Raw genomic sequence first — 26,424 nt, forward strand, 5'->3', positions numbered from 1 at the left:
GAACGATTTCGACAAGTTATGACCCAGATATCCAAGTCACATCTAGCCGATATCTAATGTAGATCTAGTTGATCTCTAAATCGTCTCTAGATCTTGTGATTATCACGAAATCCGAATAGGCCTGTAATTTTGGGGGCGTATTGAAATACCTACGTAAAGTTTAATATAAGTAAATACAATATTAGTTCTGTAGTAGGTAGTACCTAGGTTGTAAAACATTTTATTGCACAAAACAAATTTATAACACAGAGAGAATACAATAAATGTGTACACAAATGTATGCCCTTAAGGGATCTTTTCCAGCAATTTTTTAAGCAACTGAGAGAGATAAATATATAGGTACATATATACTTTTACCTAAAACTATAAGATTCGTACATGACGGTAAGACATAAAAGAAGTACCTAGTTTACCCTAGTAACAACTTAATACGATGATAAACACCCAAACAAATAGCTTTACCGTACAAAATGACTCAAACCTGTGACCTTTTGCTTCGTATATTGGTATATTTCAATTTAAAATGTATTTTTATTTCAAAATTCAAAAAAATTCAAAACCTATTTATTTCATAGCTTGGATGATATACGGTGATAATATTTAGCTGATTTATTTGTACGGTGGTCATTAGGAAGATAAAGTTAATGGATAAAATTCACTCCTTTTCTATTTAATTTCCTTGTGTTTTATACATTATCTATGTACAATTAAGTACCTACTTATTTAAGATTAAAATAAAAGCCTCCTTATCATGTATGAAAATCATTAGCTACCTATATTCACGCGTATTCGGGAAACGAGATAGGTAATCACAAGATCTAGAGACGATATAGAGATATCGACTAGATGTCACTTGGATATCTAAGTCATAACTTGTCGAAATCGTCCAAGAGGACCTCCAGAATCGCGGAAACATCAAATTTGACATATCTATCTTACAAATATCTTTAAATTATCCATATCGTAACTTGTTGAAGTCTAGTAGAAATCTAATTCATTTCCCGAATCGAGCCGATTATCTAATTCTAAAGAAAACACGCCCGTTTTCCTGAAAGTGTTTGACCCATTTGTACGAAGTGGCAAGTGAGTCCTCTAGCACCTGCAACTGCACTGAACTGCATAGGGAGGTACTTGCACGGTGCATATTGATGACGGCCGGCTAATGCGTGCGCCGTGTCCAAGGGCAGGAGTACCCGTGTCCGTATTCTGACGTTACGGACGGAATTAAAAATAGTTATTTGGCTATTCGTAGAATTTGTCGACCCAGTACATTTTTTCTATTCGTTTGTCGATGTACTAGTAGGACAACCCCATATATGTATTAGTCGCGGACGGTCTAGAACGCAAAATGACTAGTTTAATATTTTGCCTATATCGGCTTTAGTCTACATCGCGAACGGTCTAGAACGCAAAATGACCACTTTTTTATATCACACACGTAAGTTAGGTTCGTTAGATATCTTCAAATGACCGAAGGACAAACTGCACAGAATAGGAGCCCTGCGGTAGCGGGGCTCCGTCGACATCGCTAACGTAAAGATAAAACGACGGAAAATGATGTAGGCATTTTGCGTTCTGGACCGTTATATATATATATAATAGGCAAAATGTTACACTACTCATTTTGCGTTCTAGACCGTCCGCAAATAACCCATATAACCGTTTCGTTCGCTACGAGGTGTAAAAGATCGGTATCTTCTCTAGGCATCCTGATTTAGAAAACTTAATAAAAAATTAAGTACCGCTTTAATAATGTTTATTACAACAAGTTACAATAGTTACGTAAATTGGTTCCGAATAATCCATTTATACTTATTTAAGGACGAGGTTAAAGTTTAGAAGCGGGCGTAGATCCAGGCAGTGTACGCAGAGACGCGGCTGAAGCCTGCGGGGCCAGCGTCGCAGCCGCGGTCGTGCATGAAGGACATCACGCCGATCAACAGGCTGTTGTCTGCGGTGGCCAGCGGGCCACCTGCGTCGCCAATGCAAGGCCCGCGGCCACCACTCGTAGCCACACAGATAGTACTATCCCGGACGATGTGCGTAGTGTACGTGTCCGCGCACTCTTCGTTGCTGATCACCGGCGCAAGCATGTGCGACAAGAACGCGTTGTTCGTGACGGGGCTACCCCAGCCGATAGCACAGGCCCAGGTACCTGCGAAATCCTTGTTGCCGGTCGCAATAGCAATAGGCTGAATGTTATTACTGTAGGTGACCCACGGAAGTTTCATGATAGCGATATCGTTGGCGAGCGTAAATTTATTGTAGCCGGAGTGAATTTCGACGTCAGCGGTGACCATCCTAGTACCGCCGGAAAATAGTGTGGTCGAGCCCAAGACGACTGTGAAGAGGCGAGCTTGGGAGCAGAATGTGGCCCAGCAGTGGGCGGCGGTGAGGGCGCGGGTGTTGGTCAGTAGGGAAGAGCTGCAGATGGAGGTGCGTCCGTCCGTGAGGGTGATGATTACACCGGCCATGTAAGAGTACCGTCCGAGAGCGGCACTCTTTACGCGCACGATTCTGCCACCACGGAAGTGTGAGGTCTCCTCGTCCGCCTTTCTGCGAGCCGCCAACGGGATGCCGACCTTGTTATGGTAGTCTATCTCCACGCTGGAGCTGGCGGGAGGATCTGTGACCGCACCAGCAACCAGACCGATCAGACCGAGCACGATGAGGACATTGAGAACCTCCATATTGAAGCTCGAATTGCGAGTGCGTTCCAACCTGTACCTAATGGTCTGTTACAACCCTTTCTATACCTTGATTTAGTTTACGTCTTCACTTATCTGAGATTAATTTATAAATTGAGCGAGATAAGTTATCACAGAAACATCACCGAAAATTGCATAATGTTATTTTATATTTGGGTTTTCAACTTAAAAGCGAAGTACTTTAATTAAACTTTAAATTTTAGCAACATATTTTATTTACATAGTTCTAATCATAAGTGACATTGACAGAAAGCAAAACAAGGAGTATGTATATCACAATGTGGAGGTTTCGTTAAAACAACAATAAATGAATGAAGAAGAAACGGTAGATAACTATGAATAAAGTCTGTTCGGAAAGAGAAGAGTTGTAAAATGTATTGGATCCCATATATTTCACGACTCTTCTCTTTCCGAACTTTAGTTACCTAGATAGAGTAGGTACCTAGATCATAAATATCGGACTTGCCTCAGAATAGTCGCTCGGAGGTGACAAGTGGCATCCATTTGAGCTTGCTGTTTGCGGACCGCGTGTGAAGAGCTGCTGCAATTGGATAGTTCGACTATGAATCTAGCTAGCTTTTAGAACATTTATTACAAATCTGTGTAAATCATTACTCTATACAGGCGTTCCATGGGCGATGGTGATTGCTTCCATCAGACGATTTGACTGCGTGTTTGCTTCCTGGGGGACGATTTTTGAATTTCGATCACTCGATTTCGTCACTCGAAAATCGATGGAAAAAGCGCGAAATGCTAATTTTTGAAATACGAGCGATCTAAATTTGGAATCTAGTGGTATTGACCACTTAAACGCCTAGTAGTGGAGATATCATTTAACAAAATACACGAAATCGAGTGGTCGAATTTCAAAAATCGGCCCCTGTACCATAAAAAATAGACTTGACTTTGTCTACGTAGTATCTAAAAACATCCAACCCCACCCATATAACCATTCCAGTCGCAGAATCATCAAAGTGGTAACTAAATGTCAGATGTGTCGTAACAGAGTCCACACAATGTGTCTAGAATTGTTACGAAACAAAGTGTCGTCGCCGTGTCTACACTTTTCCGTAACAAGGTGTCGACACATTTGTGTGCACTTTGCGTGCGGTTTGCGACTAAATCTGACAGCAAATTTGTGACAGCAAATGTCAAAATAAAATACCTCTTGAAAACCAAGGTTTGTCAAACTACTATTAGTGTCTCGTGTGCTCGTAATTCTAGTAAGTCATCATGGGCGATGCGAATGATAAAAATCGACCAAAACCATATAAACACCCAACACCCGTCAACCTTTTACAGAAAAGTTTTTAAAGAAATGCAATACGCTACTAGGTCAGGCAACGAATGCTCAAAAAAGTTGTAGAGGGAAATGCTCGGAACACAATTTTTGACTCCGTAACTTGGTTTGGACAAGTTAGGAGGTGAACATATCAAAAGTCCTCGGCCGTAGCCCTTGAGCGGGGGGGAGAGAGGGGGCTTTGAAGGTCCCATTTTCCGGTTTTTCGATTATATCTCAAAAGGAAAAAATGGAACCCTTATAGGATCACTCGTGCGTCTGTATGTCTGTCCGTCTGTCACAGCCTATTTTCTCGGAAACTACTGGACCAATTAAGTTGAAATTTGGTACATATATGTAAATTAGGGACCCAAAGACGGACATGTAACGTAAACAAATTGATTTTATACCCAAAAAATTACCATTGCCCCCCCCCCTTTATCTCCGAAAATACTAGGTCTCAAATTTCTTTTTCTAGTCCTATACCTATCACGATTATTAAGATGACAGGAAAACCTATTAGAAATGTGCAGCCAAGCGCGAGGCGGACTTAATGTACGGAACCCTTAATACGCGAGTCCGGCTCGCACTTGGCCGGTATTTTTTAAACTCCTCTTGACGCTTAACCGCTGAACCGATTTCGTTGAAATTTGGTATAGAAATAGTTTGCGTCCCGGAACAGGACATAGGATAGATCTTATAACCAAAATCATCTTTTGAAGGTGTGAAAAGTGGCGTGAAAATTTGTACGGAAAATCAATAACCGCTGAACCGATTTATATGAAATTTGGGATGGTCTACAATTCTACATCTTTGATTTAGTTGAAAATGATAAAAAACATGACTTCAAACCTAAACTTAAACAGTAAGTATTAACTTCAAGAATTCAATTCTGAATTCCCCCTGCACCACATTTCACAACTTTAAAGGATGATTTTTGAGATAACTTATTATGTCCTGTCTCGGGACTCAAAATATATGTGTACCTTTAAATTAAAACTGTTCAGCAGTTTAAGCGTGAAGAGGAGTTTAAAAGAAAGTATTTTAATAAGTTTATATTTATAATATTGTTTTTACTTCGGAATGGTGTCAATGTGATACCATAACTAAATTTGGTACTGTGAATTTATACCAAAACGATACCAAACATGGCCTCGTAGCTTTACTGATGTAGAAGTGAAGATAAAATTGAGAGCCCTAAATTCTTATTACTTGGCCTAATTTGTGTAGAAGGAAAAGGAAAAATAAAAGTCTTCGGCAGGAATATAAGACACAAATATAATTTTTAGAGTTACTATTTCAATCATCAAACATAAACATACCTTGATTATATTATTCTAGTGAGATACGCATAGATAAAAAAAAACATAAAAAAAATTACAAGGTCGAAATGTCACGGAGCTTGTGTGAGTTATATGTGAAAAATAGAAACTTTTATGACAAAAAAATCTGGACACAATTTAAGAATCATCCAATTGCGTCGAGGAATCATCAGTATTTTTGCTTGTTTCATTACCTCCTTGCTTCTTTTTTTGTCCTTTGTATTCTGTAGCAATTGGTTAGTTCTGAAAATAAAGATAACTTGCGTCGTCACGGATGTCGATTTATAGGTTTTAGGGAGTGCAGAATTCGAAAATGATGACCATTTTATAATCCAAGATGGCGGCTACGCATTTTGTCATAAAAGTCGTCATGAATATCGTTTTATAGGTTTTAGGAAGTGACAGGTCCAACAATTGTCTACATCACTGTAATTGACGTCACAGGCCTCCATGGGCTACGGTAATCGCTTACCATCAGACGGGCGGTGTGGTTGTTTGCCACCAACATGTTAATTAAAAAAAAACTCCACTATATCGTCAGTTCATAAGTACTTATTTTGCGAAGCTAATGACATTTGTCACAAGAAATACGACAATTGTCACGAAATTCCGACACAGAACTCAAGAATTACCGAAAGTTCTTTGAAATCTTGTGACAATTTTCATCATTATCATCATAAACATCGCAAGAGAAATACCTGTTTTTTGCCGATATAATAAAGTTTTTAAAAATAATACAATGATGGTGACCATACGTCGGACTCCAGCGGGCATTTTCGTGGCATGTCAGAATGATAGGTAAGGTTGGCAAATCAATCAATTCACTTTCGAGTATTTGTACTTAGTATTTGGTACCTAGTATTTATAATGTGAAATTCCAAATATCATAGCAACTAACTGCGTTATTTATAAACGTACTGTCAAAATGGCGAAAAAGTTCGTTTGGCTTTATCCGTCACTCAGACAATTGCAGCTGTGAGAAAGGAACAAAACAAATGAGTTAACTGGGCATGTCAAGTTCTATGAACACGGCTATGTTACAAATACTAGGTACATTATGATACTCGTAAGTTAAGATTTTTTTGTAAACCTTACCTTGCCCTCAAACTGCCCCCTATAGTCCGACGTATGATGGTGACAAACAGGAATACGGCCCGCCCGATGGTAAGCGATAACCGTAGCCCATGGATGCCTGTGACGTCAGCAACAATGAGACTTGTCGAAATGTCGCACCTGTCACGTTACGTCACATTGTCACGCCAGGGAATACATCTGAAAATTGTGTTCCCATTTGTCCCCATCCCGATAAGGTGGGAAAAAATGGGAAATATTTACATGCAAATCCTATTCCATCTGTTCCCTACGGAGATAAATGGGAATACATCCGAAAATTGTGTGTTCCCATTTGTCCCCACTCCGATAAGGTGGAAAAAATGGGAAATATTTACATGCAAATACTATTCCATCTGTTCCCTGCGGGGATAAATGGGATTACATCTGAAAATTGTGTGTTCCCATTTGTCCCCACCCCGATAAGGTGGGAAAAAATGGGAAATATTTACTTTCAAATCCTATTCCATCTGTTCCCTGCGGGAAAAATGGGAATACATCCAAAAATTGTGTGTTCCCATTTGTCCCCGCCCCGAAAAGGTGGGAAATATTTACATGCAAATCCTATTCCATTTACGTACAAAAATGTCCCCCTGTCAACTTTCAATCGAAATTTAATCGATAATTTATTCGATTAATATTCAGATTAATGCAATTTCAATCTATGTTAGGTCAACTAAATTAATCGCGATTAAAATATGAGGATTAACTTTTTTTATTTCATTAATTAGTCGAATAAACAGTTAGTCGATTAATGCCCTCATCTCTGACCACGGCATGGCTCTTACACTTTGAGAATATCTGAAAACGAATGAACACAAGGAGCCATTTTGCAAATCCAGTAACTTTGTTATTACTTTTGACAGCGCGTGTCATGTGTCAACACAGAGTCGACACAAAGTCGAAACATTGCGACTACTTTGTGACTGCAATATTTCTCAGCCTTAAACCATATTTATACATCATAATTAACAAGTTTCGTAGTATGTAAAGCGTTATTTCTGTTATTTAAGTATAGTATACGCATCGAAGTACTAAAAATGCATCAAATAATATAGTTATGAACACAGGCACTGAGAAGTAAACAATTTCATTTCCGGCTAAACTAAAACAATGTGGTGGCGCGTTGATTATATTACACTTAGTTTATCAAATCACTCGAGCAGTTTAATTCCCCATTATAATTTAAGTCCTATTGTAATATAAATGCAAACAATATATAATTACGTCTTGTAATCCGTTTTAGAGATGGCGTATTAATGTCACTTATTTTTATTTAACTATTTTTCCATCTGACAGTTTCCATTTGACAGGAACAAAATGAACGAATGAACGAATGATTTTGGCATAAAGTAGTCGCAAACCCGAAACAATGTGTGCACACGGCGACCACACTTTATGTCACTTTGTGTCATGTGTCGACCCTTCCCCATTTCTGGTAACTGTGTCGACACGGCGACGACTCTGCGACTGGAATTGTGACCGAAACAGACGGTGTCGACACAAGATGTGTCAACACCGCGTCGTAACGGCGACTAGAAATGGTTGTATGGGCATTTACACCTCTTTTAAGTAATTAATTTCTAAAACTCCTTTCTTAGCACGGTTTAGGCTGTGCATTATCTTCTTGTCGATAATGGATCTGTTTCTTAAAGATATCTTTTTAGATACATCGATTTTGAACCATTTCCTGATATAAGAGTAAAGAGATCAGTCAATATCGATTTCGCCTCGGAATAGGCGGTCGGAGGTGACAAGTGGAATCCATTTGAGCGTTTCTGTTTGCGAGCCGAGTGTGAAGTGCCGCTGCTATCGGTTCAGCTGGGAGTCGTATTCTGACGTTGGTTTGATAATCTTTGGTGCATTTCAGTTGTTACGATAACAAACTATTAATACTTTTACCACATAACAAAAAAAAGGAGTGTACAGGTTTTTAAAAGGTCAGCAATGCGCATGTAACACCTCTGGAGTTGCAGGCGTCCATAGGCTACGGTGACTGCTTACCATCAGGCGGGCTGTATGCTTGTTTGCCACCGATGTGGTATAAAAAAATCTAGGAATAACTGTTGCCACTAGTAGGGAATGCAAATCGGTTATTTTTTGCATGGAAATAATCGGTTTTTAACCGAAACCGCGGTTATTTCCATACAAAAAATAACCGATTTGCATTCCCTAGCCACTAGTGTGTTGTCCTTAACCTTTCGTATGCTCCTGTTAAAAAAATTACATTTATATAGTAATCATGACAACCTTTATATTTAAGTTGATTATATATGGAGCAGATCTGCTCCTAAGCATACCAAAGGTTAAGTGAAAAATAACTACTATTTTTAAAGCAATTGTGATCATACGATCTTATCTTCCATCCGATCTTACCCTGTTTTAATTTAATTCCGTCATTTAATTATAGTCACAGCATTTGTTACAAATAGAGAATGGTTGCGGTTAAATAATAAAGCTGCAAGTAAAGCGGCTGGTTATATTTACGTCGCATATATTCGAGAAACCGTATGTAATATCAAATTACTCGTAATAAACATGGCGCCGGCGACATCAAACAAATACCGTTGTGTGTTAATTAACTCTTGTTCCAGCCATTCTTAAACAAAACAGCACGTGTAATGTCAGAGGGAAAGATGCGGAGATGCATAACTAGAAAATTTTGGTGGTAAGGAAAATTTTGCATAAATACTTACTTTAGTTGGCGCGGTGACCCAAAATGAGTCTTGGCCTCCAACGTCGACCAACTGGGCGCCGTCCTGTTGGTCGTCCTAAATACCGTTGGGCAGATAGAGAGGAGGCAGATCTAGCATAAATATATTAAAAATTATTTGATATCAATTAAAAAAACACATAACCCTACGCAATGCAACGGCTGAACTGATTTTGATAAAATATGTTTAACGGGTCTAACCAGTGCAGTTTTATTAGCGCTTTTAAATAACAAACCGAACGAAATCGGTTTTCCCGTTTAAGAGCTACGCCACAGACAGATATACATACATAGAAAGGTTCTCGAGTGGCGACCACGTACCGGAAGACGCAGCGTGGGAAGGCCCCAGACTAAATGGACCGACGATCTGGTTAAAGTCTCGGGAAACCGTTAGTTGAGGGCAGCGAATGACCGTTCGCTGTGGAGATCCTTGGGGAGGCCTTTGTACAGCAGTGGACGTCTTTCGGCTGAGATGATGATGATGACGATGAATTATAATCAAGAAAGCTGCTCCCAACATTTCCATACTTCCTACGTGTTGCTATGTGCTCCTAAACGCTGTGTATTTATGTGAATACATTAAGAGAACAATAAGAATATTTCGTATATATTAGCTTTTAGCTGCCTTTTAGTTCTCTAGTCCTCTTTCCTGTTTTAAAACAATAATTATAAAGGTTTATAGGAAATAATTTTATTTCAAACAAAACTTTTACAGACCAATTACAATTTATTTTTCATAGCGGGAAATTGTGTATTGAGTAATAATTCAAAACTGGGGGTGTCTGTAGGGATTTATTTGAATGAAGGACTTTTTAGCAGGATATCTGGAACCAAAGGACTTTTATGAGCTCCAACATCCGTCACATGAATATGGTGGGAAAAACTCTTGCGTAGTTGACGGATCTTTTCTAGGGGGTAGTTGCACAAAAGATCCCTATAGGTCGAAGTGTATCCGCAAGGGTCCCCGAAAACGATAAAATGAGGTAACTACCATTTTTGGAACCCACGTTTGTACTAGGAGCGTAGTCTATATACCTCTACATATAATCGTCACAGTTAACAGCAATTGTGTTCAAATTATCCTATTTACCTAGGTGCTTTTCTTATATTGCTGGCTCAATATTACAAAGTTCTATGTGACAATACATTTTCAGCATAGTTGAAATTCGACTTAATATCACTATGACAATGTTCAAATTACTGTTCGATAAAAGTGGACCCTGTAATATTACAGGGTTCTGTAAATATCGCAAATATTTTGAAAAAACAACGATCATGAAAACAAGAGACTTCAATCAGTCCATATAACTTTTCAAATCCCGTGTCAAAAATTTCAGTTTCAAAAAGGCAGTGTAAAGTTGAAGTTAAATTGTCTTTCTTTGATAAATTCCCGCGATAGAAACCATCCTCAATCCACGCCAAAATACGCCCATGATCCGACGTTCACAAATAGCGAATAAATCTAGGCATAACCCTCTCGTTTAATATACCCATAGTAGATTAAAACAAAGTAAGCTATCTTTTTCCTTTTAGGGCTGGATGTTTAAAGACACTCTGTTTAAAGAAAATCGTAATTTTAGCACCTTTAATTGAAATTTTTGTTCTACAAACTTAAGCGCAAATTTTACTGAAAATAATGAGTAGTAAGTAAATAAAAAATAACAAGCGTAAATTATCGTTTGTATTATTTAAAATTACCGCGATGACAGACGTAACAAAAAATGATATGATAATGTATAGGTACATTATTTATGTAAATTTCGTTTACTCTAACTAAACGATTGTCACTTGGTTGTAAATAGTTGTGATGCACTTATTTATTTTATTTATAGTATTTGTTGTAATAGCGGCAACAGAAATACATTATCTAACACGTTTTTTGAGTTAGTCTGGTGACAGACAAACGGATGGACGGACGGACAGACGGACAGCAGAGTTTTAGTAATATGGTCCCGATATGGTACGGAACTAAAATCGGACTAAATAGCCGAATATATAGACCAGGGATCGGTACTGGTTTTTTGCAAAAACTTCGTAATAAGCTTATTTTTCGAATTATTTTATATTCGAAATGTAGGACTCGGTTATGTATTTAGGTTACGACTTAGAATTATTAGATTGCCCAATTATTTTAGAAATAAAATAATAAACAAAGAAGGATTTAATACCGTTTTCGTTCCCATATAAAGAATACCGGTATCCGATCCCTGGTATAGATTACTGTCACCTCCTCGTACTATGTCCCAACCCTCGCTTATCTCCCTGCGTTGTTTCTTCTAATCGTGCGATATCGTAAAGGCGATATAACTCCCGTGTCGCACCTGAGCCGTTAAACCTTTACGTGACCACACTCTTTACAATTATTACTTTCAAACCTGTATCGTATCAGGTCGGATACAGTGTATTTTTATATCAGATTTAAGAGGAAAGAATTTGACCGCCTCTCCATACATTTCCTCTTTAGATTTATTAAAGAAAGTATCATCATCTTCCTCGCGTTGTTCCGGCATTTTGCCACGGCTCATGGGAGCCTGGGGTCCGCTTGGCAACTAAAACCAAGAATTGGCGTAGGCACTAGTTTTTACGAAAGCGACTGCCATTTGAACTTCCAACCCAGAGGGTAAACTAGGCCTTTTTGGGATTAGTCCGGTTTCTTCGCGATGTTTAAAGAAAGTATATTTATTCAATTTGATGCATATTAACTATAGGTAGGCCCCTACGTTTCTTTTTACGACTTTTTTTAAAATAAGTTATAAGAGTAAGGAGCGAAAAACAAATCCGTGCAACATTTTAAATGCTCCTAACTAAAAAAATTAAAACAGCATACCTTTGCTATACCTACATACATAATTTGTGTCAATATATTTTCGATAATGTTAAAATCCAAAGAGGAAAATGGCACGAAAGTTTTATCGTCTTAGGAGTACAATATATAGTTGGTCAGCAGATCTTGTCAGTAGAAAAAGTCGGCTAATTTGAAAAATGTAGGCGCGAAGGGATAGTGTCTCATAGAAAATTTGAATTTCGCGCCTTTTTCTACTGACAAGATTTTCTTGACCGTCTATAAGTTATAATAATTTATATACTCGTATTACAGGGCCCACCCGGTATAAATTTGTAAAACATTTAAGAATGTTCATGTTTACAGTCTTTTAGTCACAGAACGTAAGGTGTTAAGGAAGATTCTGGGACCCGTCAAAACAGACGATGGCAGTTGGAGGATCCAAAAGAATGCCGAAATAGAACACCTGATAGCCGAGCCGAACATAATAGGTGAGACCAAAGCGCATCGTCTCCGCTGGCTTGGCCATCTCGCTGGTTAAATATATTGTTAAATAAATAAATAAATCTCGAAAGGATGGGTGAAGATCGGGCAGCCAAAAGGGCCTACCTGGGTCGACCAACTGGGCGCCGTCCTGTTGGTCGTCCTAAATACCGTTGGGCAGATAGAGTGGAGGCAGATCTCCGTGAACTCGGCGTCGGCGAAAGCTGGCGGGATACCGCTCTGGACCGATCAAAGTGGCGTGCTCTTGGGTTGGAGGCCAAGACTCATTTTGGGTCACCGCGCCAACAAAGTAAGTAAGTAGTAAGTATTAGTTTAACCTTAATTCCAGTTCACCCCCCGTCACTCACCAGCGCCAGCGCCTATCAAAACTCCTACGTTAATTAATGTATAATTATTGTACATTTAATCTCGAACCAAAGAGCTCGGCAAAAAGAAACCCATTTGAGAACATTCTTTAGCTTATTAATTACTAAGTAATAATTAAGGAATCTTTTAATTAGGGTGGGAAACATTTCCTTTGTTACTTTTTCTAAAGGACAGAGGATAAGTTAAATGGGAGCGTTTTTTAATGACTTTTTGGAGCAAGGAAATTTGATTGTGTCATTTCCTTCTTAAGAGTTTTCTTGTTTGTATTTGTATTTAAGTATACAGCTTAGGAGATTGTCGTAAGCTACCGTTTTGTTAATAATATTAATACTTAAGCGCCATTTGCACTAACCCACTAACCCGGGGTCAACCGGTTAAACCGTTAACCCAGTGTCAAATAGTACTGGTAATCATAGTAACTCTAGGTTTAACCGGTTAACCCGGGGTTAGTGAATGGGGCAAGTTGCCCTAAGTGAAATAGATGTCAATGTCTTATACTAAAGTAGTCAGGCAGTGGGGGCGCGGGGCGCCGCGCGCCATCTTTAGCGGTCACGCACACTACAATAAATATTATGCCTACACATATGCACACAAACAAATATTATCGGTCCGACAGCTGAAAGGGGCTCCGACATGGCTGAATTTATCGGAAGCGCCTTCCCGATATCGAATATCGGAAGGCGCCTATGAGAAAAACAACTGCAGGAGAGTGCCATATTAAATATGACATCAATCGCCTTTTTTGCATTATCTATCGTTTTTTAGTAATAGATATTTATTTAATGAATAAATACATAACATAATATACAGGAAGACACATACCCCTTTACGGCCGGGAAAAATATTTTGCAAAAACTAATGAAAAATGCATGTGAACCGTTTTAATTTGTTATAAAATACACGTAAAAAATGATAAAAAAATCCAACGACCCTTCATCATAAATAAAATCGCATGCATGAAAGTGACGTTCAGGATTTATCTGTAAATGCACGAACGTGCAAATTCATTTGGATTTGTAAAATGATATGAAAAAACGCAACATTTTACACAACAATACACTAGTATAATAATAAGTCTTTAACTTTACATAATCATCACAGTTCTCTTTAAGAATCAACACCGAAACGATTACAGAATGATTGAAAACAATATTCAACAATTATTAAGTAATCTCAATTCAACTACCTACATCATATGGAAATCCTTGAAAAAGTTCTCATAAAATGAATATTGATTCATTCACAAGTAAAAAGAAAGTATTTACATGTATTTAATATAGTTAATAACTAATTCTGGAGCTGTTACATCATCGATTTGATCGAATCTTTTTCTCTCATCTCTTCACAACCCTAAATACTGATTGTGCCTGAAAACTTGAACAGTTAGAAGTCGAGGAACATAATTTACTGTCTTTCCACTTAACTAGAACGTTACTTAATCTGTAATCATCAGCCCACTCTCTCCACGTCACATATCATTGTTGTCTTTGAATGTCAAACTCGATCTGTCAGGAATTCGATTCACCATTACTTTACCCGTGCTGTGTCATCTGCTATTATTGAGTTTTACAGCAAATAAATTAGTTCTAAAGAATCTATGACGATATAAATTAACTACCTTGGCATATACTTCGAGAAAAGATCAAGTATAGACCAACAGCTGGACCTAACCCCAGTGACATAATATCACAGCCAAACTGCTTTATATGGATGTACCGAAATCAAGCATAAATCCGGCAGAATTATAATCACCATGTTTTTAACCCTACTGGACGGGATTTATACACCACGACCTGACGCAGCGAAGCTAGAACATCGTCTGATTCTTGGCTTTCATAGTGAATCCATTCCAAAAGCGAATAAGGGGAATGAGGTCGTCATGAAATTCTTAAATATTTGATACCTACATCACCATAACACAAAATTCAAAGAATTTGTCTGGCTTCTAATGGACGTCTTAAAAAATACAAACCTAAGAAACGGAATATATTATAAAATGATCAAACATATACTATCTATTGTGATTTAAGTTTTTGCGCAAAAGCCGGATACTCACAAACTTGCAAATAGTTATGACAATTGATTCACGGGCTACGGCCGAACCCACAAATTCGTGCACTTATTTTTTACGAGCATGTAGTTTTCCCTATATAACATATTTTTGCTCTAATTTGTGCTTAATAAACTCATTTAAGTCTTTTACTGTAATAATTAAGTATTAAATAGCAACTTCGATACCTAAATTATACGAAATTATGAACTTACGTGTGTCACTACTCACACCAAAATACGCCACCATCTTCACCACTGTGTTGCGACCGACTGATGCCATTGAGCTACGGTATTTAGTACTCAAACGTGTCTCTAATATCTGCAGTTTAGATCGGAATAGGTTTGAGCTCGAAAAGACGATTTGCTTGCGGACAGGATTTTTTAAAAGTAGTTTGCAGGATTATATCGAACCGGTCGGAAAGGGATAATATAATGTCTCACATTTTATCGATATCGTATCGGGCAATGTAAAAACGCTCTTACGGCTAACGCCCTGGACCCCTAATACAATAAAAACCTCGGTCAATACATAGTTAAAATCCCTCCAGTATTCACCTACTCAAACAGTAAAACAGTCGGTTTGTCGATTCCCTGTCTTGGCTCGAGTTGGACTTGCCCGAGTTGCCTCGAGTTGCCCGAGAGTTGCCAAGTTCGAGCAACTTTGGCCAATTACGGCGATTACTTCTGTCTAGAACTCGGTCGATCGACGCTGTAGATATTTAATGATGGTAAGTTAGAGAAGAAGTGTTGTTTGGATTGATTAAATCAATTCTTATACTTGTAGGAGGAAGCTGGATAGAGTCCATCTAGGCTAACTTTGCACCGCATTGAATGAAACAAATTGAAGGAATGACATCATAAGGGCCATTCCTGAAGAAGAAGTGTATTGTTTGGATTGATTAAATCAATTCTTATACCGTAGGAGGAAGCTGGATAGAGTCCATCTAGACTAACTTTGCACCGCATTGAAGTGAAGGAATGTCATCATAAGGGTCATATTTTCATAAAATTATGACATTGACGAAGACATTGCCATACTTGGTAGACTTTAAAATTATGTAAGGTATATTGATTCGATTGCCAGCTTGATCATATCAACATCTACTTATTTGAAGAGTCAATGTATTTTTTACATCTTGCTATCGTGGGGTTTTTTCAAATTAAAAGCTTTTTCTAATACCAGAGGGGTTGTAAGTGCGTTGCCGGCTTTTAAGATAGCCCTATTTCTATTGAAACTACAAAATTATGATCTCATTTTGAAACGTTTCGCTGTCAAACATTTGGTTTTGTTAGGCAGCGAGAATTCTGTAGGTACCTATCTAAATTCTGCGATTTAGGTTACATTTCGAAGTGGAATATAGCCGCAGATGCTAGTTTGCGACCACATATTTACCGCTATCTACCTAACTGGCTTATGTCCACATAAACAGTTAAATCCGAATATAACCGGCCAATAAAACCCGTTTTCAACCGGGGGGCCAATTCGAACGTACGACTATGACGTCAAAACGATATTTAAATGATGGCATTTAGGTATCATTCGCGGGTGCATTTCGTTCGTACTTTCGTCCGTATGGGCCAGCGAGACGCACGAGCGAATGGTAACAAAATAACATCATTTAGGTATATCGTTTTAATGTTATAATGTAAGTTTGTATTGGCCTCTTGGTTTTGGGCGGTCGTTCGGCGGATTTACGAGTAATGAGCTGTTATCTAGCTATACTCGGTGCTAATTAATTATAGGTTTATCTAGGCTGGCTGTACAATTCAAGTAATACCTAGACTTTATACGATAATTGCATATGTGCTTTCAAAAGCCTTAAAACACATTGTCATAAGCCTATTTGTGAACTAAAGGTATAAGGAAATTAATTTATCAAGCGTTTGGCAGCGTAGCGGGAAGGGCATGCGACTTTCAATCCGGGGGTCGCGAATTCAAACACTGGTTCGTACCAATGAGTATTCCGACTACTTATGTTCGATATACGAGTATTATTTGATATTTACCAGTCACTTTTCGGTGAAGGAAAACGTCATGAGGAAACCGGATTATTAATAATTCCAGAAAAGTTTCCCCCCGTGGGTTGGGAGATCAGATGATGGGAGATGAGAATGACTATCCCCCTTATTCATAAACGTTTACTAAAGTTAACAAGCCGATAATAATCGTTTGTCCCTTTCCATCATACCAATACGTCGGAAAGGGACAAACGATTATTATCGGCTTGTCAACTTTAGGAAACGTTTATGAATAAGGGGGTATGACTATGACTATGATGACAGTCGCTTAAGTAGCTTTTGTTACAACTATTATTCTGTCCAAGTGGTTAAGTAGGATAGAAGATAAATCCAAAGTTCACATTAATTAATGTCGATATTGAAACTCCGACCTCAATCAGAAATTGAATTGGGCATTTTGCGTGCATTTCAAAATTGGTCCTGCGTCCGATATATCGGTTTCGTATCAAAATTGAATTGCCTCTAAGCGCATACTTAATGCGGCAGATGTGCATAACATTTCCACAGACTACACAGAATGACCAATACTATGAAGCCAAACCCAAAATTGACCGTTTCATACATTTTGGTAGATCACATGTCGACTTTTTCGATCTGACAGCCAAATTGTGGGTCTCTATTGTTTCCCAAATAGTTTTAAGCCATAATGTATTGTTTGTCCGAATTCTCATTAGTCATAATTGGTTTTTCTCAGAAACGCGTAACTTTTCAGGATTGCCATAAAACAAACCTAACCTAACCTAACCTATCTATAGAATAACCTTACAATAATCCTGAAAAGTTAACGGTTTCAGTTTTATGACTAACGATAATATGACAAACGTTACATTATGACTTAAAACTTTATGGGAAACAAAGGGACCCCCCAAATTGTATGTACGATTTGGCGTATTTGTATGGCGGTGGATATACTTACCTACTGCTACAATGCTGCATCGTGAGTAGCGCTAGGTGTACTCGTACCTACAGAGTTGTATCATACCGTACCTCTACTTTACACTATTTTTGAGTATCTTAAGTTCTTGCTTTTCACTCTCAAACTAAATTTTCGATTATCTTTTTAAGCTATTATTGCAATTTGAAACAGGGACAATTACCAGTATATCTAAAAATCAACATATCACATAGCATTCACAATATTTTTTTGATATTAACAAAAGTATTTAGGTAAGGATAATGATTGATCAGTAGGGCTAATATGGTCGGCTCTTTATCATTTGGCACCATGCCTGTCACGTTCTAACAAATATGTAAGTGCGAAAGTGACGCAAGACATGACACGACAGGTGATAAAAAATGCGACCACAATACCGCTGCAGATTAGCTAAATGCAAAAATGTACATAAACAACCGAGATACCGAAATTCAATACCGGTTAGTTTGTATGAAATATATACCGATATTCGGTCACTGAATTTTGATCGTGCAATAATGTATTTTATATGCATATGTGTCATTGTCATTTTATAAGCAGTGGTGGTTGAGTGGATTTGACGTCTGACTTTCAATCCGGAGGTCGCGGGTTCAAATCCTGGCTAGTACCAATAAGTTTTTCGGAACTTATGTACGAAATATCATTTGATATTTACCACTAGCTTTTCGGTGAAGGAAAACATCGTGAGGAAACCTGCATACATCTGCGAAGAAATTCAAAGGTGTATGTGAAGTCCCCAATTCGCATTGGGCTAGCGTGGGGACTATAGCCCAAGCCCTCTCGCGCATGAGAGGAGGCCTGTGCTCAGCAGTGGGACGTATATAGGCTGAAATGATGAATGATGAATAATGTATTTTAAGTGGTGATAATCTCATAGTTGTTGAGGTGAGAAACACGTGTAATAATGGCTCTTTAACCTTGGGGTCGTGACCAAGATTAATCAAAGGTACGTAATAAACCGGCTATTATCGGCAAATTGTGCTAAAGACGGTCAAATCGGTTCAATTTGCTCGCTCACGTAACTCGTCCTATCGCCTATTAACTGTCGTTACCGTGTATGCTTGCATACAATCTGCGATTGAGTTCGGCAAATTCTTCAAACCAAGGCTCAGAACCGGTTTTTTCTTCATACAAAAATACCGGTATTATTACGTTCTTTTTCGTTCTATGGTTTATTATTTCATTTTTGATGGGTCAATCTAATAATTCGATGTCGTTAACTAAATACATGATTCAGTCCTTCGGAAATAGCATAATATTATTAAAAATATTGGGCTATTATGGTATGTATGTATGTAAATACTTTATTTTAAAAGGGATAAGGGATAAGTTAAGGGGTAAGTAAGTGGGGTTTTTTTTATTTCCTCAAAGGGATAAGTTCGCCTTTGTACTTCTTGCTAATTGTATGTTATTTTTAATATGTCTTTTTGTACAATAAAGAGTTTACTACTACTACTACTACTACTATTTTACATAAGACAGGTTAAGATACAATTAAAAGAAAGTATACAATGTACAAAGGCGAACTTATCCCTATAAGGGATCTCTTCCAGTTCACCTTTGAGCAATTGAGAGTAGACAAATGAAAATGACAGACAAACGAACGTTAATATTTAACACAGAACACAGGACCTTAAACAATTCCCATTGTCCTTTCTGATCTCAAATTCAGACGTCTTCCTTTTATTACCTTAACAATCCGACCTAATACCGACCACGTCAATTACTCCAGAGAATTAAACCAATAAAACCAAAAAGGACGTTTAAACCTTTTAATGCTTAGTATTGTTAGTCCTTTTTAGTAGAAGCTCAAAATGCTATTGCCCCACGGTGTATCTGTAATCGCCATTGAATAACTAGTTTAAAATTAAAACTTCTTGCGAGAGGATACGGATCAAAATTGAATGAATTATCCAATGGTTCTTACGGCTTTTTTACGTGTAATTATCATTGTTATCGTACTTGCAATTTGTGAAAATTATTAGTTCGTTATTAAATTTCGTATGGGAGGGAATTTACGATTGGATAGTTATGGAAACGTTTATAATTGTTTTTGGTTATTAAACTGTGGTATTGGGTTGATTCGGGGAATAAATTGATGGCGATTCATGTTTATGTTTGAAATTGTTATGTTAATAAACAAAATACTGTATAATACACTTAAGATGATGATTTTAGTAAATTATGTTCTCGGCTTGGTCGAATTCACCTCCTGATATAAGCACCAGTTATCAGCCGTGGTATTAAGATTATGTAAGTACTTAATTTCATTATCATTCTCGCTTGTATTTAGTTAGTTTTTGTATGAACATTTAATATTAGCGCGACTTCATTTAGATAACTATTATTTTGATGTCGAAATATACTTATTTTTATTTTCTAATATTATTTACTGATGTTACGCGACCTGACATGCCAAATGTTAATTTACATATAGATAGATCGTACCCATGTTATATTATCAAACTATTAAACCAAACCGACCAATGCCTAGTAATAGGGTTGGCACCCGAATGAGGAATGGGCCTCATTTGCAATTCAACTAGGCTACAATTGGCTCGGTGTAAGACAGCCCTAAGACGATTTGTTCGTGAAGGTCAGTCCATTAGTTTAGTTAATACTGTCATGATTATAATTGAATAAGTTTCTAGGTTTAATAAAGGATGAAGTTAATACTTATAAACTCAATATTTAAAACTAGATGTATAATTTTGCGGTTGAACTTCATTTTCGTTCATAAGTGTTTCGTTCTTTATTATCCAAATTTATTCCTTGTTGGTTGTAAGCCGACTTCACGGTATTTAATTACAAAAGGTATTGCCGTACTGTCAGGACTCCGTAATTTTTCCCGGGTACTTCCCGGTACGTCTGGGCGTCATCGTCAGTATAGAGGCAGGTTATTTCAAAAGGTGTTGCCCTGCAGTCCGTACTGCGGGTAGTTTTTCCCGGCGCGTCTAGGCGTCAGTAAAGAGGCAGGTTATTTCCGCGCAGGCTGCGGCCGCTCTAATTACGGCGCGAAGATAATTGAATCTAATTGCACTGACTACGGTGTCCAGACTGACGAGTCGTCTAGGACAAACTCATTATGCCGTCTATTAGCATAGTTAGGTACAGGTGCCGGCAATCTTCTGAACATGTGACCTTGCCTTTAAGTTCGTTTAATTCTATAATTATGTGCACGACAGATGATGATAGGATTAAACGAACTAGCACTTACACAAGGTCAAATGTTCAACAAGTTTGCCGGCACCTATAACTAGAAAAAAAACATTATCATTCGTGCGTGCGTTTCGCTCGCGCTAATACCTGTACAAATAAGTCCGAGCGAAATGAACGCACGTATGATACTCACTTAAATGTCAAGTGTACGTTCGAATTGACCTTCATGTCGCCATTAGAAGTCATATTCAATTCTCATTTTCAGCGGTGTGGGAAGTGACCAACTTGGTAAATAGACTGAGGGCGTCCGCTAGATGGCGCGGGTTCTATTGTAAGCAAAATCCGTCGCCAGCGTCCTCTCCAGATAGCGTTGCTCGTTGATCATACTATTTTTCGTAAACCCGCTCACCCGCGCCACGCGACGCCACGACAATCACTTGCGCTTGATGTGTGTCTCTCTATCACTCTTCCATATTAGTGTGACAGTGACAGCTGCGTTTCGTTCGCTACGGCAGCGCGTTAGCGAAGTGGTCACCCTAGCTCGCGTGCGTTCCTCCCGCAACCCACATCGAAAGGCAATCTACAATTTTGGAATCCGAAATGCAAATTTCAATTTGAATGCTCCGTTTAGGTATCAAAGTTGCACGAACGGAAATTATTCCCCTTATTTCCGATATAATTTAGGCAGGGAGCCAACGGAGCTTTTTAGATCGTGTAATGTTCCGGTTTCGCTACTTGAGGTTGCAATTCGATGCTACTGTATTGGGTGTGGAATGCCAACATTTTTATTTGCAACGATGGTTAGTTTATTAGAAAAAAAGAATATGGGTCAAGAATGTTCGGGAAAAGCGGCATCTTGTCTGTGGACATTACAAAGAAAGTTAACGATTAAGATACATTTTCCTAAGATTGTTTCAGTACGCATTTAAAAATTTAGAAGGTGATAAGGATTTTCTCGATAAGGAAGTCCATCTATTTTACAAGCTTTTATTTAGTTTCACCTGACCGTTGTCTGTCTGTCTGTAATTAAATCTTGCAAGTTACATTTGATCCACTTCCCGGTTTCCGATTGAGCTGAAATTTTTCATGCATGTATAAATCGCATGACAATGCAATATTATGGTACCATCGAGCTGATCTGATGATGGAGACAGGAGTTGGCCGTAGGAACTCTGTGATGCAACAACGCAACCTAATTGTGTTAGGGGTTTTTAGAATTGTCTTGATGAGCATTAGTTGTCTGTCGTAAGAAAAGTACAGTCAGCGATAAAAGCTTGTACCAAAAATGTAATTTTTGCCAAAAAACTTATTATAATGTCCACTGGAACGTCGGATTACCTTAACTCAGATTAAAAAAGTTTTTGACCCACATACAAGTCACCTGATGGGAAGTGGTATACTTTCCATGGACTTACATGCCCACCACGTATTTGCCAAATAATAAAAAACGTTAGCCGACCTTTGAGAACCACAAATATATCTATTTTAACAACCTAACTGCGGCACTGGGCCAAACCTTAGAGACTACAACTAGTTACACTTTTTGCCGTAGTGGAAGTGTTAAGGAAGCCTAAGAGCCTATTGTGCAAAGTAAATACCTCAGACAGATTTTAATTAATAAATGCGCTCGGTGATATTGGCAATATTACTTATAAGTAACCAATTTTCGAAAAGAAGGAATGGAGGATCTCGGAAAAAAACTATGGTTTCATCCTTTTTGGAAACTCGAACGCAATCAAATCATCAAAACACAAAAATGTCCCACCTCCAGCGAATTCAAATCTTCTTTATACAAAAACGTCCAACCTCCAGCGAATTCAAATCTTCTTTATACAAAAACAATACAAGCGTATAAGTTTCAAGGAGCTTTCGTACGAGGTAACGGCAGTAGTGGAGCTTAAATAAAGCTCTCAGCTAAGTTAGTCGCAGAGGCAGTGTCAAGCGAGCGGCTTACCTAGGTGTGGGCCACGCCATGAGAGGTAGCGGGAGCGGTTAACAAGCTAGCAAATATTCCATGTTAACGGTAGTATATAGATCTCAGCTAAATTAGAGGAACAAGAGACCGAGGAGGGAGATCAAGCGGCGGCTGAGAGTGTAACGAGCGAAGTCAGCGGGAATGACTCGCTACTGGAAGTTAAATAAAGCTCTTCGCTAAGTTAGTCTCGGCAAAGGCAGTGACAAGCAAGTAGCATGCCGTGTAGGCCAAATGATGAGAAATAGTAATAAAATGGTTCCTTGGAGCGAATATTCCGTACGAGGCAGAAAAATCTTCTACAAAAAAGGCCAGCCACCTTGCCTGTTATTATAGGCGGGGCAAAGTGCAATAAGCCACTGTCCGGCGCACCAACATGGCTCTTTATTTATTTGTTGCTATTGCAGTAATACTATTAAGTACCAAACCGTAAGTTTCCTAATGATGTCTTTGACCAGCATCTTTAATGGTCTCTATGATTCTGCAATAAAAATCGATAGCTAAAGCAGTGGCGTCCAGCGCGCTGCAACTATAGGCCACGCTGAGCTAGATATTTTGATCAGCACAGTGCAAAAAAACTGACCTGCGACGGATCAACTTGGACTTGGTGCTCGAAATTTTCAATTTTTGATTTTCGCGCTTATAGCCACTCACATGATTGATATTTTTCAGTAACCTCTATTATTATGTGAAAATAAGGGTGACAGCCTTGCAACTACAGTTGCATGAATCATGTGAGTGGATAGCCCAGGAACCGCATGATATCGGGCCATTTAATTTTGCAGTCAGAATCCGGGATTGTCATAGGGCCCTTGATCTCTGGCCCAAGCATATCTCCCGTCACTGGTACCACACGAGCGACATCCCGCGACGCGTGTCCCGCGACAAAATGCTCATTGAATTGCATAAGGCGGGATTACGCGCGTGTACCCTCGCCCACACCGCTAACTGTGCATCGATGGATCTTATGCCTTTTGTAATAAGGTCCAGTTTATGCAGCCAGGAGTGTTGCTGGGTGTACGCCCGTTTTTATTACACCCCTTTCGGGGAACATGAATTTTACAGGTGAATTTATGTGAAACTTAGTTTAGGAATAGTGGAATGAAGGATATTCATACGAATGTTTGATGCTACTTTATTTTAGAGTGAATTTAAATATGGGCATTTTTTCATTTTAAATTGGGCCTCTACACATTGTTTTAAATAGTATATGTACTTTTACATAATGGTATAGGTGGCACCGATGCAATTAAAACTGCACGAGGCCATGCGCATGGCGGGGAATAGAACCCTATGGAGGAACCTGGTCTTCAACAGAAGGATATGATGTCACGATCCTCAGTATTGAGGGACCGACTGAAGAAGAAGAAGATAGGTACTCTGAATATCATCATGCAAATTGATTAATATATATAATAATGATATCTGTACCACTCCGTAGTGGCACAGAAATCTTTTTTTTTTACTGAGGTACAGTCAGCTGCAGAGCAGAGATAGCTGCCCCCCCTGTATAGAACTTGGTTTGCAAGGAGGTCAGTTACCTCTATCTTGTAAGCTTTCATGTTCAGTTATCAATGCATTTAGCTAATACTTACATTTTTAAGACAAATAAAAAAGTTTATTTTTTTAAATGTTTAACAAGAAAGTAAAATAGGTCAAAGCCATTAACATTTTTCGGTCCCAATTCCTGTATAGATTTTACTGGCCCATTAGTAATTAAAAAGAAAAACCCTACTCTTGCGAAATATGCAATAATTCACCGTTGCCCCGAAAATCCGCTAACGACTTTATTCATTTCTTCTGTCATTAGCAAGGAATCCTCATTACTGCGTGAGTCGACGGAACCCGGAGATGTTTATCTCGGGATCGATCGCGATTTTATTAGGGTACCGTAACAAAAATAGATGGACGCGGGCGATAGGACTAAAACGTAAGTCATCGTTAGATATACGTATACGTACAGATATATATCCCATCGTTGTGTGGGATTAAGAGAGGATAACAAATTTAATGTTACTTAAATGAGAAACCTACGATTGTCAGACTTTGACGAAAAAATATTTTTCATAATGTCTATATCGAGGGAGGAAAATGTGGACTATGTTTGTATTCGATACGTGACCGTCCCGTTTCCTCTTAATGCAATGGGTCCCGTAGAGAAACCTTAAGTAAACCGGATCAACTCTTAAACTCACCTGCAATATACCTAAGTATATATTATTCTTCGAAGGCTGCAAAAATATGTGACGTGCTCATGACTCTACAAATAAGATTGTGTCAGATATTGTTCCCGCAGCGACTTATTGAAACGCGTGGCCAAAGGCCGAGTAGCGTGAGGTAAGTGATCAGACACAGAACAAGACTGTACCATTAAAAAACTTGTCATCTAGCCCAGGGATGTTGCGGATGCAGATTTTTTGTCATCCGCGGATACGGATGCGGATGCGGATATTTAAAGCCCCACATCCGCGGATGCTGATGCGGATGCGGATGTCAAGATTTGGTACTTAAAAAAAATCAAATATTACATTTTTAGCATTTTTCTTATTTAAAATAAACGAAACGTGTTGTATTTGAGCAAGAATATAGGTGCGTTTAATTTAATAAACAGTATCTTGGCCGACTTTTCGGGATCTAGACGATTTCGTTATATATAATGACGAAATTACCTAGCACTTACGCCGCCGGCGCCGCCTCTAATATGTTCCTGTTACCGATTTGGTCGACATCCATATCATGCGGATGCTCCGCATCTATTTTATGCGGATGCAGATGCGGATGTTGAAAATAATGCGGAAGTTCCGCGGATGCGGATGCGGATGCGAATATTCGCAACATCCCTGATCTAGCCTATGATTCCACGATAATACTCTAAACGATTGAATTTAACAATGGCTTTCATGGCTTAATAAGCTTGGTGTCCGGACATGTCTCATATCTGAGCGCAAATGAAACCACTACTAAGACCTCTCTTTCAATCGAATTCCCGTAAGGCAAAGGAAATGCAAGCTCAAAGCAATCACAAGTACGGATTGTAACCTACATATTGGTTACGGTTACAATGAAGATATTGGTCACTGCTCGTTTGATTTAAATAGCAGAGCGAGACGGACGGTACTTTCGTCGTTTTATATCACATAACACAATATACATCAGTAGCAAAAAGTGTTTTTAATTATAGGTGTAGGAAGCGGTCGCCTATGGACACCTGCAACACCAGAGAGATACTCGTAAAGGTGGTAGTTAGTACGTTCTTTTCTTGAAATTATAAAAGTCGTATCGGTCCAGAAATTCACACACGGTATTTAACGCGGGTTGACGATTATTTGAAACAATTTCTTTAATTTATTGTTTTATTTTGAATTAAATTAAAGTACCTCATATTGTTAACATGATTTCGTTTCTTAAGACACTTAATTTTAAAAGCTTTTTTTTCTTTTGCGAGCTTTTCAATACAGCATACAGCGCATGTCAAAGGTGACCATGATTGCTTAGTTTTAGATA

The 26,424-nt window shown here is 38.5% G+C and overlaps 1 protein-coding gene across 1 annotated transcript; it reads right to left on the reverse strand.

Annotated features, from left to right (window-relative positions):
* Nucleotides 1-1,788: 1,788 nt before the first annotated feature.
* On the reverse strand, nt 1,789-25,240 carry LOC134669324 (collagenase-like). The gene is made up of 2 exons (XM_063526834.1): nt 25,116-25,240; nt 1,789-3,249 (listed from the first exon to the last, which is right to left on the reverse strand). The coding sequence occupies exon 2, from the start codon at nt 2,688-2,690 to the stop codon at nt 1,836-1,838; it is 855 nt and encodes a 284-aa protein (XP_063382904.1). The 5' UTR covers nt 2,691-3,249; nt 25,116-25,240; the 3' UTR covers nt 1,789-1,835.
* Between the last annotated feature and the right edge of the window lie 1,184 nt (nt 25,241-26,424).

This window comes from Cydia fagiglandana, chromosome 12, assembly GCF_963556715.1.
Source record: "Cydia fagiglandana chromosome 12, ilCydFagi1.1, whole genome shotgun sequence".
NCBI lineage: Eukaryota > Metazoa > Arthropoda > Insecta > Lepidoptera > Tortricidae > Cydia > Cydia fagiglandana.

Bases quoted from the DNA above. Each gene is read 5' to 3' on its own strand.
- LOC134669324 (XM_063526834.1), bottom strand. From the start codon at position 2,690: ATGGAGGTTCTCAATGTCCTCATCGTGCTCGGTCTGATCGGTCTGGTT.